The sequence below is a fragment of the Harpegnathos saltator genome, unplaced genomic scaffold (genome assembly GCF_003227715.2).
Source record: "Harpegnathos saltator strain DR-91 unplaced genomic scaffold, Hsal_v8.6 scaffold235, whole genome shotgun sequence".
NCBI classification, from domain to species: domain Eukaryota; kingdom Metazoa; phylum Arthropoda; class Insecta; order Hymenoptera; family Formicidae; genus Harpegnathos; species Harpegnathos saltator.
In genome coordinates this window covers 1,164,805-1,181,055 of record NW_020230023.1, presented here as the reverse complement: position 1 = coordinate 1,181,055, position 16,251 = coordinate 1,164,805, and the positions used below count along the sequence as shown (strand labels likewise).

At 36.1% G+C, this 16,251-nt stretch overlaps 2 protein-coding genes across 2 annotated transcripts; both read left to right on the top strand.

The window, feature by feature from the left end:
• Positions 1-12: 12 nt before the first annotated feature.
• LOC112588520 (esterase E4-like) lies at positions 13-3,858 on the top strand (the record flags this gene model as incomplete). The annotated part of the gene is made up of 7 exons (XM_025298710.1): positions 13-325; positions 566-751; positions 846-1,042; positions 1,909-2,062; positions 2,144-2,461; positions 2,613-2,742; positions 2,828-3,858. Coding segments are annotated over 7 exons (1,449 nt in total), but the record flags the coding sequence as incomplete, so codon positions are not given.
• A 5,551-nt stretch (positions 3,859-9,409) lies between these two features.
• On the top strand, positions 9,410-13,138 carry LOC112588519 (uncharacterized). Its single transcript, XM_025298709.1, has 6 exons — positions 9,410-9,424; positions 9,593-9,737; positions 9,806-10,174; positions 10,260-10,393; positions 10,464-10,770; positions 12,945-13,138. The coding sequence occupies exons 1-6, from the start codon at positions 9,410-9,412 to the stop codon at positions 13,136-13,138; spliced, it is 1,164 nt and encodes a 387-aa protein (XP_025154494.1).
• Positions 13,139-16,251: the final 3,113 nt, after the last annotated feature.

Below are 16,251 nucleotides of genomic sequence, written 5' to 3'. Positions count from 1 at the left end.
TTGTCAAATTAGGATCCTGAGCCTCCCCAACCCTGGAACGATATCCTAAACGCAGCTGAAGAAAGCTACAATAAATGCATACAGTTGCAACAAACGCACAGCAGTAATCTTTGTAAGACTGCATGCGGTAGAGAGGATTGCCTTTACCTTAATATTTACGTACCGCACAATTCGAAGCGAAAGATCGAAAGAAGACCGGTTATGGTTTGGATCCATGGGGACGATTTCATTTCGGGGTCATGCATGTTTCAGCGGTTGCAACCTGATTATTTTATGGATAAGGACGTCATTGTAGTTTGCATAACCTACAGGCTAGGTATCCTCGGTAAGGATTCTCATCAGATTTCATGTACATACGAGGTCAAAATGTGCGAGTTTCTTTGTTATCCCTAAAAATTCTTATTCTAACGATTAAAAAAATGTCCTATGCCCTAAGATTCTTCCAGTGAAATCTCAGCCGAAAAGTCGACGCAAAGTTGAGAGTCACTCAAATTTAATTCGTTTTAAGATTTTCCGAGTAAACTTGAAATGGAAAGCGTTACTTTATGTGTCTCTGATTTTTAAGGTTTCTTAAATATCGGCCACGAGGAGGCCAGTGGGAATCAAGGATTAAAGGATCTGGTCGCAGCATTGAAATGGATCAATGTAAATATCGCCAATTTCACCGGAGATCCTAACAACATAACCATTTTCGGTCATGGCTCAGGCGCGATATGCGCGCATTTGTTAATGATATCGCCGATGTCGAAAGGCACGTTCTTGAAAGTAATAATGTCTGAATTGACAATAATCGCGTTCAAGAGGACGCGCGATATTGCTGTGTACCGCTACTTTCGCGTTTCCAGGTCTCTTTCATAAGGCTATTCTCCAAAGTGGCGTCGCTCTGTGTAATTGGGCGGTGCGAGAGAATCAACCGGAAGCTTTTCAGCTCGCGTCTTTAATGGGCTACAATTTCAAGGATCCCGTGAAAATTGTTACATTTTTCCGAGAATTATCCGATGATGAATTAGTCATAAAGACAGCTATGGTTACCAATGTAAAAGTGAGTCTCCCTTTCTCTCTATTTTGCTTTTGAATCTGTCCTTCGTCTAGCCCTTCTTATTCGTGTTAACACGGTCAGTGTCATGATTGTCACCGCTGACCGATGAGATGTGTCTTGTTCAATCACGTATGTAAGAAAATCGATGTACGCAGCTAACAGACAGCCAGTGGAAACAAAGTGAAAAAAATACAGGATGTCCGGGATCTTCTGGAAAAGAAAAATTGTGAAGATTAATCAGATCGAAGAGAAAATCTGAGAAGAAAGGTCATGTATCATTTTGCAAAAATTGCAACAGTTATCAATTATTGAATTAATCATTAATGATTGAAAATGACTACATTTAGAGACTCTTTTAATTGATAACTTGAAAATTTGTGTACTTATTTGCCAAATGGTAAAGGACTTTTTGCTCAGAATGACCTAATCTACAATTATATGACGGCTATCGTGTCTAGCGATAAACATGAGTATATTGAAATATGAACTCTGAATCTTGAACCCTTGGCTAGACGCAATAGCTGTTATATAATTGTAGATTAGGTCCTTCTGAACAAAAAGGTCCTGTTGACCATTTTGCAAATAAGTACGCAAATTTTCAAGTTCTCAATTAAAAGAGCTTCTATTATAGATGTAGTAATTTTCAATCATTAATAACTTAATAACTATTGTGATTTTTGCAAAAGGGTACTTGACCTTTCTTCTCAGTTTCATCTGATTAATCTTCACAATATTTCCTTTCCAAAAAATCCCGGACATCCTATATATCGTAACTTTGATAATTGAATGATCGGTTGAGCTTTTGCACGATGTCAGCGTCAATCAATACGGAGTTCGACGTGGTTAAAAAATCAAAAGGCACTTTGCAGGATTTCAAGATGGTGGTATTTGGACCTACAATCGATAGAGCGGCGAAAAATCCTTTCCTTCCCTGCCCCATTCGTGATTTGATTGACTACGACAATGACATACCGGTCCTTATTGGACATAATTCTCACGAATTCCTCCACTTCATGAAAAGAGGTATCGGCAGATCGATGATCAGCGGATTCGCGTTTGACGGAAACGAAAATGATAACTCATGCAGAATTTGTCTGTCGATAGATAAGAAACTATTAAATTTCTGGACGATACAAAAAAATTTTTCGCGCCATGTGACCGACCTTGTGGGCTCTAATAAATCGAAAATTGTGAAAAAAATGAATAAAAAGATTACTTCGTTTTTCTTCAACGAGCAGCCACTTTCGCGATGCAGCCCCCTTAGCGTTATAGACTGCATGAGTAGTATTTATTTTAATATTCCCATTCACACTTTTGTGGAGATTCGAAGGATGCGGAGAAATGCGACGACTTATTTTTACATATTTGCTTTCTCCGATAAAGTAACAGAACTCAAGCAATGGCCTGGAACCATTATAACTGGTAATTATGCAGTACTGGTAGCTCGTGAAATTTTCGACAAGCAAAATGGCTTCGGTTAAAATTTCAACCCAGGCCAATGGAATTAGCTGCGACTTTCGGACCTATTAATATTGTTTCCTGTTTCCTTTTCTATGTAATCGCTGTGTTTCAGGACCTTCCCATTCCGATGAAGTTAAATATTTATTTAACAATTTCAAAAATAAAAAATGCCCCAAAATGACTGATTCTTATCAAGTGATGCATTCTCTCACGACCATGTGGAGCAATTTTGCGAGGACGGGGTAAGTGGAAAATCTTGAGAGCGCACATTAAGATACAAGATTCATATAATCAAACAACAACTATAATCAAACACTTTACTCATAGAAATCCGAATATCGAGACTAAATTTATGAAGACCATCTGGCGGCCAGCTACAGAGGATAGCTTTCAGTTTATGGTTATTGATCATCTTCCTACCACCGAGTATAAAACCGGTACTTTCCAATTTTACCCGTTTCTGGAAGATTGGTATTGACGCATTCGTTTCGGCCGATTTTTACTTGAAGATCACACGTCTTGTTCTCCGAAGAAAAATTCTCGGATGTATCAAGTTACAGAAATTTTGACAAAGTACTCGAACTCTCGCACAGCATGTATTTAACGCATGTATTTTACGATTGTGTATCACGTGATGTAATGAATATTATTATATGAGAGCAAATATTTCAATGCGCGATCTTTGCGCACGCGCGCGCGCGCATACATTTCCCTCGTCCCTCTTCCTTTTTTCAAGTCATATATAGTGGTAGCAGAGTGACCGACTGCCCAGATCGTCGCGCAACTTTCATAATTATATAAAAAAAAGTATCCTTCAGAGCACTTTATAAAAATACACGTGGAAACAATATAAAATCTCGACAGTCAATTTCACCGGAAGAACATATAGCGCGAAGATACGACAAAGTGACAACCCGTTTCGTATTCTTTGATCCAATGAAAAGAGAAGACGAGACAGAAAGGGAGTGCGTGCGCTGGAAACAAGGGGAAGAAAGACAGATAACAAAAGAGTCAGAGTCGCCGGAAAGTTGGGCAAACTCTCCGGGACGGGCGGCAAGTGAAATGTTTGAGCTCGCGCTCGATCGAGGGTTCGGGAGAAGCGCGTTTCCTCGTTCTCTCGCTCTCTTCAATGATTCAGTCGGGCGAATCGAGATAAATACAGTTATATTCGGACAAAGAAGGGGCCGAGTCACTTTTGTCTCGTCGTGCGGGTAACCAGAGTTCAATTCCCGAGGGCAGTCTCTCGTATCGCCTCGGCGTCTTTCTGTCTCCCCTCCTCTCTCTTCTGCTTCCTCTTCTCGCTCTACTCTTCCTCGCGTCCCGCGTATTTACCGTATTTTCGCAGGCAACAGCGTCGAGAGAGAGAGAGATAGAGAGATAGAGAGAGAGAGAGAGAGAGAGAGAGAGAGAGAGAGAGAGAGAGAGAGCGAGCGAGAGAGAGAGAGAGAGAGAGAGAAGACGATCGCGTAAACCATCGGGAAAATGTTTGGGCGCGACGAAGACACTCGACCGGATAAATTCGTCGGGGAAAAGCTCCACGTTAATGCCGCACGATACAATCGTTTCCAAGCGCGACAAATATTTGTCTTATCTCGGCCTCCCGGGAGGCTTGCGTTGTCTCCCGCGGAAGAGTCGACGACGCGAAAACGATGTGGAAATTAGATTGGCCGAACGAGCGAGCGCGAGTTCATCGAGACTGCTGTCGCCGCTACTTCGCGAGTCGGCGATCGGCTCAGCAATTTTCGTTTCGCGCAGCGCAACCTTAAGTACCCCGGGATATTCTCAAAAGGGAACGCGACATTCGCATTTGCATAAATTTGCTCGCCAGCCAGCCAGACGAATTAATCGATCCGTGGCGGCGGGCAATCGCGCCGCTCCCCTCCTCCCCCGCCCCCTCTTCTCATTCGCTTCTTAAGTAGCAAAAAGCACATACCGCTCGCTCGCTATTTGTACAAGACGGGCAACTTCCGAGAGAATCGATACCACCACCCTTCCGTTCGAGTTAACGAAAGCGCGATGTACAGGCTGTTTCTCACAAGATGCTCGGGTAAACTCGAGGTTGCCGGATCGAAAACAAACAGGAATAAAGAGAGCTAACGTACGGTCCAAGTGGACCGATCGACATTGGAAACTTCATTCCACGCGATCCCTTAATCGCAACTTGTGAGATCTGCGCGCGATTCTTTTCGGTCCATTGATATACGTTTCTCTCTCTCTCTCTCTCTCTCTCTCTCTCTCTCTCTCTCTCTCTCTCTTTCTCTTCCTTGTTCTCTGTCTCTTTACATTTTGGTACGGGAAACTTGGCTCAGAAGGATATTTCAGAGGCATCCTGTAGGGGAAGTCCCTTCCTTCTAGGAGGGCGGAAGAATTCGATCTGCCCGGCGGCTCCCCGTACCTTCCGTGTTTCCCGGGAGCCGACGGGGGCCGAATCAAAGTCCAATTTATATTTATGAATACTTTCGAGAGCCCGCTCGCGGCTCGCCCGCCCGGAAGCCGTAGGTTTATACTCTAACATCCGGCAAACACATCGCGCATTGTCAGCCGGCTCCTCCCCGGCGCGGCGCGGCGCGGAGGAGTCGCGCGTATGACGAAAACGGTGAGATCGCTGGCATTTACTCTCTCGTGAATCACCGTGACTTTACTCCGCCGGCGTGGCAATCACGAACGGAAGAAGAGGAGGTGAGACCGAGCCGTCTCCGAGGGACGAGAAGAGGGCTGCGTGAAAGCAAGGGATGCAAGCTCCGCGCGAATCAACTGGTAAAGTTGCTGCAAACTTTACGCGCATCTTTCTACCAGGAAATAAGCGCGAGGGGCGTAACTGCTGAGTTCCAATAATAATAACAATAAAAGTACTGACAGAATCGCCGGTAAAATGATCTCTTCCGTTATCGCGGTGTCAATTTTCTTGCTCGAAGTATTTTCTCTCTCTTCAGCAATAGTCAACGTTCTTTCTTTCTGATATACGAGGATAAACCTCTGCATTGCGCGTTCATACACCCAAAGAAAAGTAGTCTATTTGTAAAGTGATTTTTCCCACAGTCTCATATTCTAAGCGAAGCCTTTTACAGAAAAAAGATTCCTATTTCGATAAAACGATTGAAGCGAATCATTCATCTAAATTTGATTAGATATTATTCTATTTTCCTCTTATTTCAAAAAGACTTCCTCTTATATCAATTAATTTTCCTCTTATATGAAGAGGAATATGTTGATTTGAATGTCAGCTTCTCTTGTTCAGTCACGCTCTACCTTCATGAACAAAAAAATAACCATGTGCTCATGAGTCAGAATATTTGGAACGCTTTAAAAAAAAACGGTATGCGTGTTGCTGTAACATATAATGAAGATAATTTAGTCATATTTGGTCAAGTATAGTTTATAATCTATTGCAAGAAGTTGAGTAATATATTCTTTCTTTTAACTATGTTTCATACAATTGGTTATGATGAATATTTTTGTAGCTATGAAGTCCATAACGAAACCGATTGGAAATTTATTTGTTATGATGATCTTATTTCACTCATGCCTACTTATAGAATTAGAAGCAGAGAAGTATATATATATATATATATATATATATATATATATATATATATATATATATATTACTTTTCGCTATAAATTATAATAATTTTTTCAAATTAACCAGTATAATCAGTAAGAATAAATAATAATCCTTTTAAAAAAAGATTAAATCATCTGTGTATAGGAGGCAATTTAATAACATATAATTCCTCTAACTTTAAGAATAATATGTTTATAATATTTTTCTCTTAATCTTAAGGGAATCCTCTTGAGGCGATATATAAGAATAAAATCTTATAAAATTTGGATAATTCCGCTTGTTCTGAGATTACTTTTTTTTTATGTATGCATAGCTTCATCATTTGAATTTCAAAATTCATCGTCGACAAAAATCGCAACGCAGCGCTACGCGAAACGGACGAATAATCCGCCCAACGCGAATGCGAAGGCCAGTGTGAAGTTGGCACCTCATTTTTTAGCACCGCAAGTTTTAACGATAGTTCTATTGGCACCCACAATAGTTCTACAGTTCCTAATAGGTTATACACGGAAAAAAAATGATGTTGTATCAACAGCATCAGTGTAATTGAAATAAATTTGGTTGACGCGATAACAATATTAATGAACGAAAAACATCTAATGCTTGTTTTAATAATTCAATATTTGATCTAATATTACTGTAATTGAAAAATTTTGTTGTATCAATCACCTATTTACTCATTCTATACACATCTTTCTTTATTATAATTATATTTAAATTAAATAACTTGCTAGATATATAATTCAATATAATGTAATCCATGTAACTATATCTGCTGTCGGCTCAACTGTAAAATAATTAAAGTAAATTAACGGTAGGGTTGACGTTAATGCGGTTAATAGATTTGCATTATTTTGTTGTTTGAAATACAATTAATTTTATCTATATATTTTATATATATTAGTACAAATGAATTATTTGTTAGATGTTACACTTAAATATTATTGATTCATACATAGTTGTTTTTAGAGAAAATAGAAATGTTTGTACATTGATTATACATCAGCTTGATGCAATCAACACAGATAATCATTGATATTTTTGTGTTTTAATTGTATCAAGCGGAGATACAATCAATATGAAACTATTTTTGTTTCTTTTAAACAAAAAATGCGTACGATTCAATAATATTTAACTATAACACCTGACACACACAATGCTGTTAATTTAACTACATAAAATACTTAAAGCAAATCAACGACACAATTAATATCATTATGATCAATATATATGCATTCTCTTGTTGATTAAAACACAATTTATTTCATCCACATATATTTTGTATGTTGGTACAAATGAATTATTAGTCAGATGTTACACTGAAATATTATTGATTTATGCGTGTTTGGATATTATTTGATCGGGACATCCCGTATTATACGATCGCGGGTCGATGACGAATCACGTGTTTCGTCCGAGCTCCTCGATTAGTTTACGCATCACCCAATCGCATGACCGCATGATCGCGAATTTCGCGAACATTCTTACGAAAGGGACCTGAGCTCACTGAACGACCATTGCGGTATCGGTCATTCCTGTCCGCGCGTGTTAGTGCGTGCCAACTTCTTTTTCATCATCCGTGCGATCGGTGGGCATAGTTCACGCGCGAGTTAATGCGTGTCTGTTCTCTTGCCATCGTTTCCGTGCGATCGGCGGACATTGTGTAATTGTGTCGTTGTGCGCGCTGCTTTCTTGCCGTCGCTATTCTTGCGACCGGCATATATTGAACATTCGTGTTTGTGCCTGCGCCTTCTGGTCGACATTGTACGTGCATTGTATATGCCTCTCATCGTCTTCTGCGCGACCGGCGGACATTGTACGTACAGTCTATGTGCACTCTTATGTCGCCATCCGTGCGACCAGTAGACACATACATTTCTTTATCCTCTAAACAAATAATTTGGGGCATTCCAATGTCCCTCAAAAAACGGTGAGCTGAGAGCACTGCAATCGGCGTTATCGTCAGAAGCGCGAGTCTCTGCTGAGCTCTTCTTTTGTTGTTTGACTGACCAGTCTGAACACGTTTTATAACGGTCGCCTTTGCTCGGCCCTTTTACAGTGCTTATGGTCTATCAAGTGTCACAAATTTGGTTTTAGTGTTTGAGTCAAAGTAAAAATACTGTCGTATTGTCGTATTATAAAAAGATTATATATGTAAGAACATTATAATGGCTGATAAAGAGACAGTCAATCTCCTGAAAGATTGGGGCTTCGAAGATAGCCTTATTCAACATTTCAAAGGTAAATATTATTATTATCAAAATGTTATTTTTAACTATTATTAGGCGAGCATATTTTAAAAATAATTAATTAAAATTAAAAATGATCTCATTTAAAATTAACTGAGTTAAGTCAAAAGTTATTAACTTTTTCACTTTATTATTTAACTTATAACTTTTTAACTGTATACTACTCAACCCTGATTATGCAGAGTGTTAAAAAAAGATTACTCAAAACTTACTGGTAGATATTTGATCATGCACGATGAATAAATGAATAATTTATTATATTATTATTTTGTTATTAATTTGATATTTGTAAAAAGTGTTTTATGTTCTACATTCATTTCTATGCACACGCCAAATTTCTTTGTACTACAGAATTACAAACTTTCAAAAATTATTGGTTTTCGAATTACTTCAACTGCATCTTGGATTCTCTGATGTAATTCTTATACATTATTTATGTATTGATTGTTAGTATTATAAATATTATTAACCTAATAAGCCTTTTTCCTTGAAGCCTTTTTTCCATCACCCTATGTATTATATGAATTATTTTTATATATTGTTATTATTATATATTTATTTTATATTTATTTTAATTAAACAAATGTTTTTGACAATTAATTACTTTTTGGTATCTGCAGCACGTGCAATTGATTTCACTCTATTGCAAAATCTAACACACGATTTAATAAAAGAATTGATTCCAACGATTGGTTTAAGGATGTGCTTCATAATGAAATGGAAGGAACATTTTCCGATTTCAAATGATGTAATTATATTTTTTTCGCATTATTACAAGACTTTTTAATTTTGTAAATAATTGTATAAATAATATAGGAACAAGACCATACAGATACCGATACAGTGAGCAATAGTTCTTGCGAATCAAAAGAAAACATTGAGCCGTCACCTTTGAAAAAACAAAAATGTTTTGTTGGAACAGATGTATAGAAGACTTCAACGGCCTACTGTCCGTGAAATATTAAAAGAAAATGAACAAGGTCGCTTGATATTACGAAGTTATTTACAAACCAAGACACTGTCGAAACATTCCAGACATATTCTTATTAAGTTATTAACCTTACATTTATTAAATACTGTTAAAGGGTAAGTTAAATGTTTTATTTTTTAGTATTAATATTTTTTAGTATTAATACATAAAATATAATTTCGTTAAATAATTTTTTTTATAATAGCCCGGTCAATAAACATGATTTTTTGCATCTTGCTCGTGGAATAATAGAAGTATTCTCATCGGAGGACATAAATTTATATTATGTTGCACCAATATCTAAAAAGGACTCTCGAAATAAAAAATCGATTTCTGTACGCGGTAAACTTGTAGACAAATATCGAAATAAATTGCGACAAAACAAACGTATACTAGCAGATATTTCTGATATTACAAGTTCTACTGATCAAGAAAGTGAAGCATCTAATGACGGTAAGTATTTCAATAGATTTTAAATGAAATTTTCCTAATTATAATATGATCTATAATTCTACTTTTAGTTACAAGTGAAGCGTTGGAGATAAGCATCAAATGGTTGGAAACTAATCGAGAACCGTGGGAAGTGGTTGAAAGCCACTGGAAGGCTACTGGAAAGCCACTGGAAGCTACTATTCGTTTGCAAGATAATCGAAACAATCGGAATACTTCGCTATCCGAAATATTAGAAAAATGGCCGATTTTAACTCATCCAATGAGCTGGTTATTAATAGTCCAGGATTCTGAAAATTTCGAATTAAGTTCGTCAGAAGACGCTATTAGTCAGTGGCCTCAATTCTTCCAAAACGTTTTAAAAGTTTATCCTCTTGAGAAGAAGAAAATTGCTCGAGTAAATGAATTATTACAAATAATAGGAAATGATCAAAGCGATGGTATGTTATTTGTATATTATTGTACAATAATTTTTATGCAGTTATAAACTTGAAAATATAATTTGTATAACGTTTTCGGAAACAGAAACCAAAGCTATTGCGCAATTGTGTGCACTGTCATACATGATTCCTCCAAGAGGACGAGTTAAAACAACAAAGAAGGGTCATTGGAAACCTTCAATGATTGAGTCTGAAGAAAATCTTGTTGTACACGTCAAGGTATGATTAAAAGTTTTATTTAATTTTTTCAAAAAATAATGCATGTACTTTATAATCATGATTTTTTCAGACTGCTGGAGATATAAGTGATATTCGACAAAAACGAATTGATGCAATGTACCAAATGAATTTGACACTTCAACCATATATTATTGGGCCTACTTTGGCAGAAATATCATCGTTTTTTATATCTGTTGACAAGATCTTATACAACGTAACATCTGCGTTTAGAGCAATCGATACTTTCAAAATCTTTCATGTGCTGAATATCGAATATCCGGCAGTAGCTCATCATATATGGATACTGATCCAACATGAGTTGTATAACTTTACAACAAAATACGATAAAATACCGTCACATATTTTAGAAATAATGAGTACGTTAAAAAATATTCTTTAAAATTTATGATAAAGTTTAAAATATTACAAAAGTTACAAATATTATTATTCATATAACCGTGGTCTCATATATAGTTCCTTTTATTTGATATTTAAAAACACATAGTTCCTTATGATTTATATTTATATTTAATTATTAATAAAGTTTATTTCATTTCTGCGATATTAAGTATAAAAAAACATTTTAAGTAATTAATAAAAATATAGTTTATTCTAAAATTTTATTTTTTACATTCTATTTTAATTAATAATATTAATTCAAATAGAATTATATTAAAATTACAATTCTATTAATAATTAATAACTAAAAATTTTTATAATGTATTCTTGCCCATTTTGCTTCGAATCGTACGGCTCTATTAGATGTTTGAAAGCACATTGTAAATTAAAACATCCTATAAAATTATATTCTTTTTTTCGATGTCAACAAGAAGTGTCAACAAAAATGTTGTGTTCTCGCACTTTTAGTGATATTTATAGTTTTCTTAAACATTTATCCAGAACTCATTTAGAAACTAATATTAAAGACAATATTGAAACCAATAATAAGACATTTTGCAATGACAATAATGTTTTAGATATTGATAAAAGTTTCATGGAAGAGATCACATTTAGTAATTTATCCTCACAATCAATGCCTTCTACTTCTTGTGCTATTAGTAATAGCGATAACAATTTTAAGGACATAACTGTTGTAGACCTTTAAAAAGAAAGTTATAAGCAAATTAAAAAATTGAAAGTATGCGGAAGAGGAGGCGCCCCAGATACGAATATATATAAAAATTAGCAGGGATTCGTTCGTCCACGATTTGCCCATATTAATCCAACTAAAATCTCCATTTGCCCACCTTGTAAAATATAGTTAAATAAAGAAAATAAGAAAAAGCAATTTGCTTACAAGAACACTTTTCTGAAAATTTAGCACTGTAATCGTTTGTCCACCCAAGAGAATCGAGTAATTAACAAATAAATGTTAAAATACATGACGACAACCGCTCTATGTAATGTGATAAAGTTTTCTGTAGATTGAGGGTTGGAATCGTTTGTCCACCCGCTGCTTTCGTTTGTCCACGCATTATACTCGTTTGTCCACCCAAGGGAATCGAGTAATTAACAAGAAAAAGGTGGACAAATGAAAGCAGCAGGTGGACAAACGATTCCAACCCTCAATCTACAGAAAACTTTGACATACCAGGTGTATGCATAAGTGTTTTCCGGTTTAACTAAGAGATGGCGCCAGCGAAAAGTACGCAGCGTATTAATTTCACACATACGTCATTTTGTTCATCTGACATTAAACTACAAGTTATTTTATTAAACTACAATTAAACACACACAAGTTGAGTCCGCCAAAAACTAGCGTCTTTCTTTTTTCGTTCAGTGATCATGTCGAGTTTTGTGCCTGAAAAAGAACATTTGCGGCACGCATTGCTTTTCTTATTTAATCAAAAGAAAAAGGCTGCTGAAAGTCAACGTTTGCTGGTAGAAACATATGGTGAACACGCTCCATCGATTAGAACATGTGAGACATGGTTTCGACAATTTAAAAGTGGTGATTTTAATGTGAAAGACAGTGAGCGCTCTGGTAGACCACGAAAATGCGAAAACGAGCAATTGCAGGAATTATTGGATGATGACCCAACTCTAACTCAACGGCAATTAGCAGAAGCATTACATGTATCACAAGAAACAATCAGCAGACGTTTACGAGCAAAGGGGAAGATCAATAAACTCGGTAAATGGGTCCCACACGATTTGAATGAACGTCAAATGGAAAATCGCAAAGTCACTTGTGAAGTGCTGCTTCAACGCCACGAAAGGAAATCATTTTTTCATCGAATTGTGACGGGTGACGAAAAATGGATTTATTTTGAAAACCCGAAGCGAAAAAAATCGTGGCTTTCACCTGGCGAAGCCGGTCCTTCAACACCAAGGCCAAATCGCTTCGGCAAGAAGACCATGCTCTGTGTCTGGTGGGACCAGAGCGGTATTGTGTATTATGAACTCTTGAAGCCCGGCGAAACCGTTAATACACAACGCTATCGCCAACAAATGATTAATTTAAACCACGCATTAATCGAAAGACGACCGGAATGGGCCAGAAGACATGGCAAAGTGATTTTGTTACACGACAATGCGCCGTCTCACACAGCAAAACCAGTGAAAGAAATCTTGAAATCGCTTGGATGGGACATCCTTCCACACCCGCCGTATTCGCCAGACCTGGCGCCATCTGACTATCACCTCTTCACATCAATGGGGCATGCGCTCGCAGAGCAGCACTTCAGCAATTTCGAGGAAGTTGGAAAATGGCTCGACGAATGGTTTGCCGCAAAAGACAAGTAGTTTTTCTGGCATGGTATTCATAAGTTACCTGAAAAATGGGCGAAATGTGTAGAAGCCAATGGCCAATATTTTGAATAAAACAAAAATTAATTTCCCTTGAAAATTACGTGTTTTTTATACCAAAAAACCGGAAAAAACTTATGCATACACCTGGTATGTGCATAGAACGGTTATAGTCAAGTATTTCAACTTTTTTTGTTAATTACTCGATTCCCTTGGGTGGACAAACGAAAATAATGCATGGACAAACGAAAGTAGCGGGTGGACAAACGATTCCAACCCTCAATCTACAGAAAACTTGACACATGTACATAGAACGGTTATAGTCAAGTTTGTTAATTTCTTTTTGTTAATTACTCAATTCCCTTGGGTGGACAAACGAAAATAATGCATGGACAAACGAAAGCAACCCTCAAACTACTAAAAACTTTATCACATTACATAGAGCGGTTGTCGTCATGTATTTCAACTTTTTTTGTTAATTACTCGATTCCCTTAGGTGGACAAACGAAAATAATGCATGGACAAACGAAATCAGCGGATGGACAAACAATTCCAACCCTCAATGTACAGAAAACTTGACACATGTACATAGAATGGTTATAGTCAAGTTTTTTAATTTCTTTTTGTTAATTACTCGATTCTCTTGGGTGGACAAACGAAAATAATGCGTGGACAAACGAAAGAAGCGGGTGGACAAACGATTCCAACCCTCAATGTACAGAAAACTTGACACATGTACATAGAATGGTTATAGTCAAATTTTTTAATTTCTTTTTGTTAATTACTCGATTCTCTTGGGTGGACAAACGAAAATAATGCATGGACAAACGAAAGCAGCGGGTGGACAAACGATTCCAACCCTCAATCTACAGAAAACTTGACACATGTACATAGAACGGTTATAGTCAAGTTTTTTAATTTCTTTTTGTTAATTACTCGATTCCCTTGGGTGGACAAACGAAAATAATGCATGGACAAACGAAAGCAGCGGGTGGACAAACGATTCCAACCCTCAATCTACAGAAAACTTTATCACATTACATAGAGCGGTTGTCGTCATGTATTTTAACATTTATTTGTTAAATATTCGATTCTCTTGGGTGGACAAACGATAATAATGCGCGGACAAACGAAAGCAGCGGGTGGACAAACGATTACAGTGCTTAATTTTCAGAAAAGTGTTCTTGTAAGCAAATTGCTTTTTCTTATTTTCTTTATTTAACTATATTTTACAAGGTGGGCAAATGGAGATTTTAGTTGGATTAATATGGGCAAATCGTGGACGAACGAATCCCTGCTAATTTTTATATATATTCGTGTATTTGGGGCGTCTCCTCTTCCGCATACTTTCAATTTTTTAATTTGCTTATAACTTTCTTTTTAAAGGGGAACAAACAAAAATTTTGGTTGGACAAACGTGGGCAAATCATGGACAATCCAGCGGTGTTTCGAAATTGAAGAAATCTTTTCATGGGGGTGCTGATATCGAAATTTCTTTTGCTCATAACTTTTTTTTGAAAGATGGACGAAGGAAAATTTTTGTTGGACAAACGTGGACAAATCGTGGACAATCCAGTGGTGCTTTGAAATTGAAGAAATATTTTCATGGAGGTGCTGGTGTCAACATTTTTATTTGCTCATAACTTTTTTTTGAGAGGTGGACAAATGAAAATTTGTGTTGGACAAATGTAGACAAATCATGGACAAACGAATGCTACTTGTGGTTTGTGAAAATTCGAATTTGGGGATGCCAGCTTCACAGAGCTCTCATCAAGGTTTACATAAGGTTGGAGTAGTACATTGCACTATCGGTGGTATCGGGGAACAATACGCGAGTACGTTCGAAAATATTTTTTTGATACAACTACATAACGTTACTGATTACGTACAAATTGGTAATAAGTAGATTTTTGCACCTCTCATTAATGAGATTAATAAACTTCAGACTAACGGTATAACAATAAATAAATCGGAAACTCGGAAAAAAAGATAAATTTTGCACTCATGAATATTCTTGGAGATAATTTAGGACTTCATGCTATTTTCGGGTTAAATACAAGTTTCAATTCTAATTATTCCTGTATAATATGCTTTGTAGATACATTAACTCGTCAAAAACAGATTCTTGAAGATGTTGAGTTACTTCGAAATGTTGAAAATTATGCAATAGATGTCAATGATAGAAATCATGGTATTACCGAGGAATGTACTTTTCATTCAATAACCAATTTTCACATCACAAAAAATCTCAGTGTTGATGTCATGCATGATTTATATGAAGGAATTTGTCGCTACGATTTAGGCCAATTGTTAAATAGGTTAATAAATAAGGACAAATTATTTTCTCTTGAAAGATTAAATAATAGAATTTATTCTTTTGATTACGGCGATAATCATTCTATAAACAAACCGCCTTTAATTAACATAAATGCTTTAAAAAATAAATATATTATTTATTCTGCGGCTGAAATGGCATGTCTTCGGCAATATTTAGGTTTGATAATTGGCGATCTTATACCAAAAAAAATAAAACTTGAAAATTATACATACTTCTTAGAAAAATGATGTCTATTATAATGGCAGAAGAAGTAACTGAGGAAAATTGTAGCTTATTGAAAAAGCTAACAAGTGAACATCATAAATTATATATAAATTTATTTGATGATGCATTAAAACCGAAGCATCATCTTTTACTTCATTACCCAAGAGTTATGCAACAGATAGGTCCTCTCAAATATATGTCGTCCATACGATTTGAAGCAAAACACAAAGAACTTAAACAGACTGCAAATGCTATTACATCCAGAAAAAATCCTGCATATTCGTTAGCTATGAAACATCAATTGCAATTAAATTGGAGATTTATCTCAAATAAGGGTTTAGAAAATCGTTTAAAGTGGGGTGTCATCTTACATGATAATTTGATGGATATCGATCTTTTCAATAATTTTAAGTGTATATTACCATTTGTTTCTTTTGACAGTTATAAATGTATATCTTGGATAAAAGTTAATGTAACTCTTTATAAACAGAACATGGTTATTATAATAGATAAAACTAATAGTAAATTTGGCAATATTCAATATATTATAAAAAATGATTCACATGAA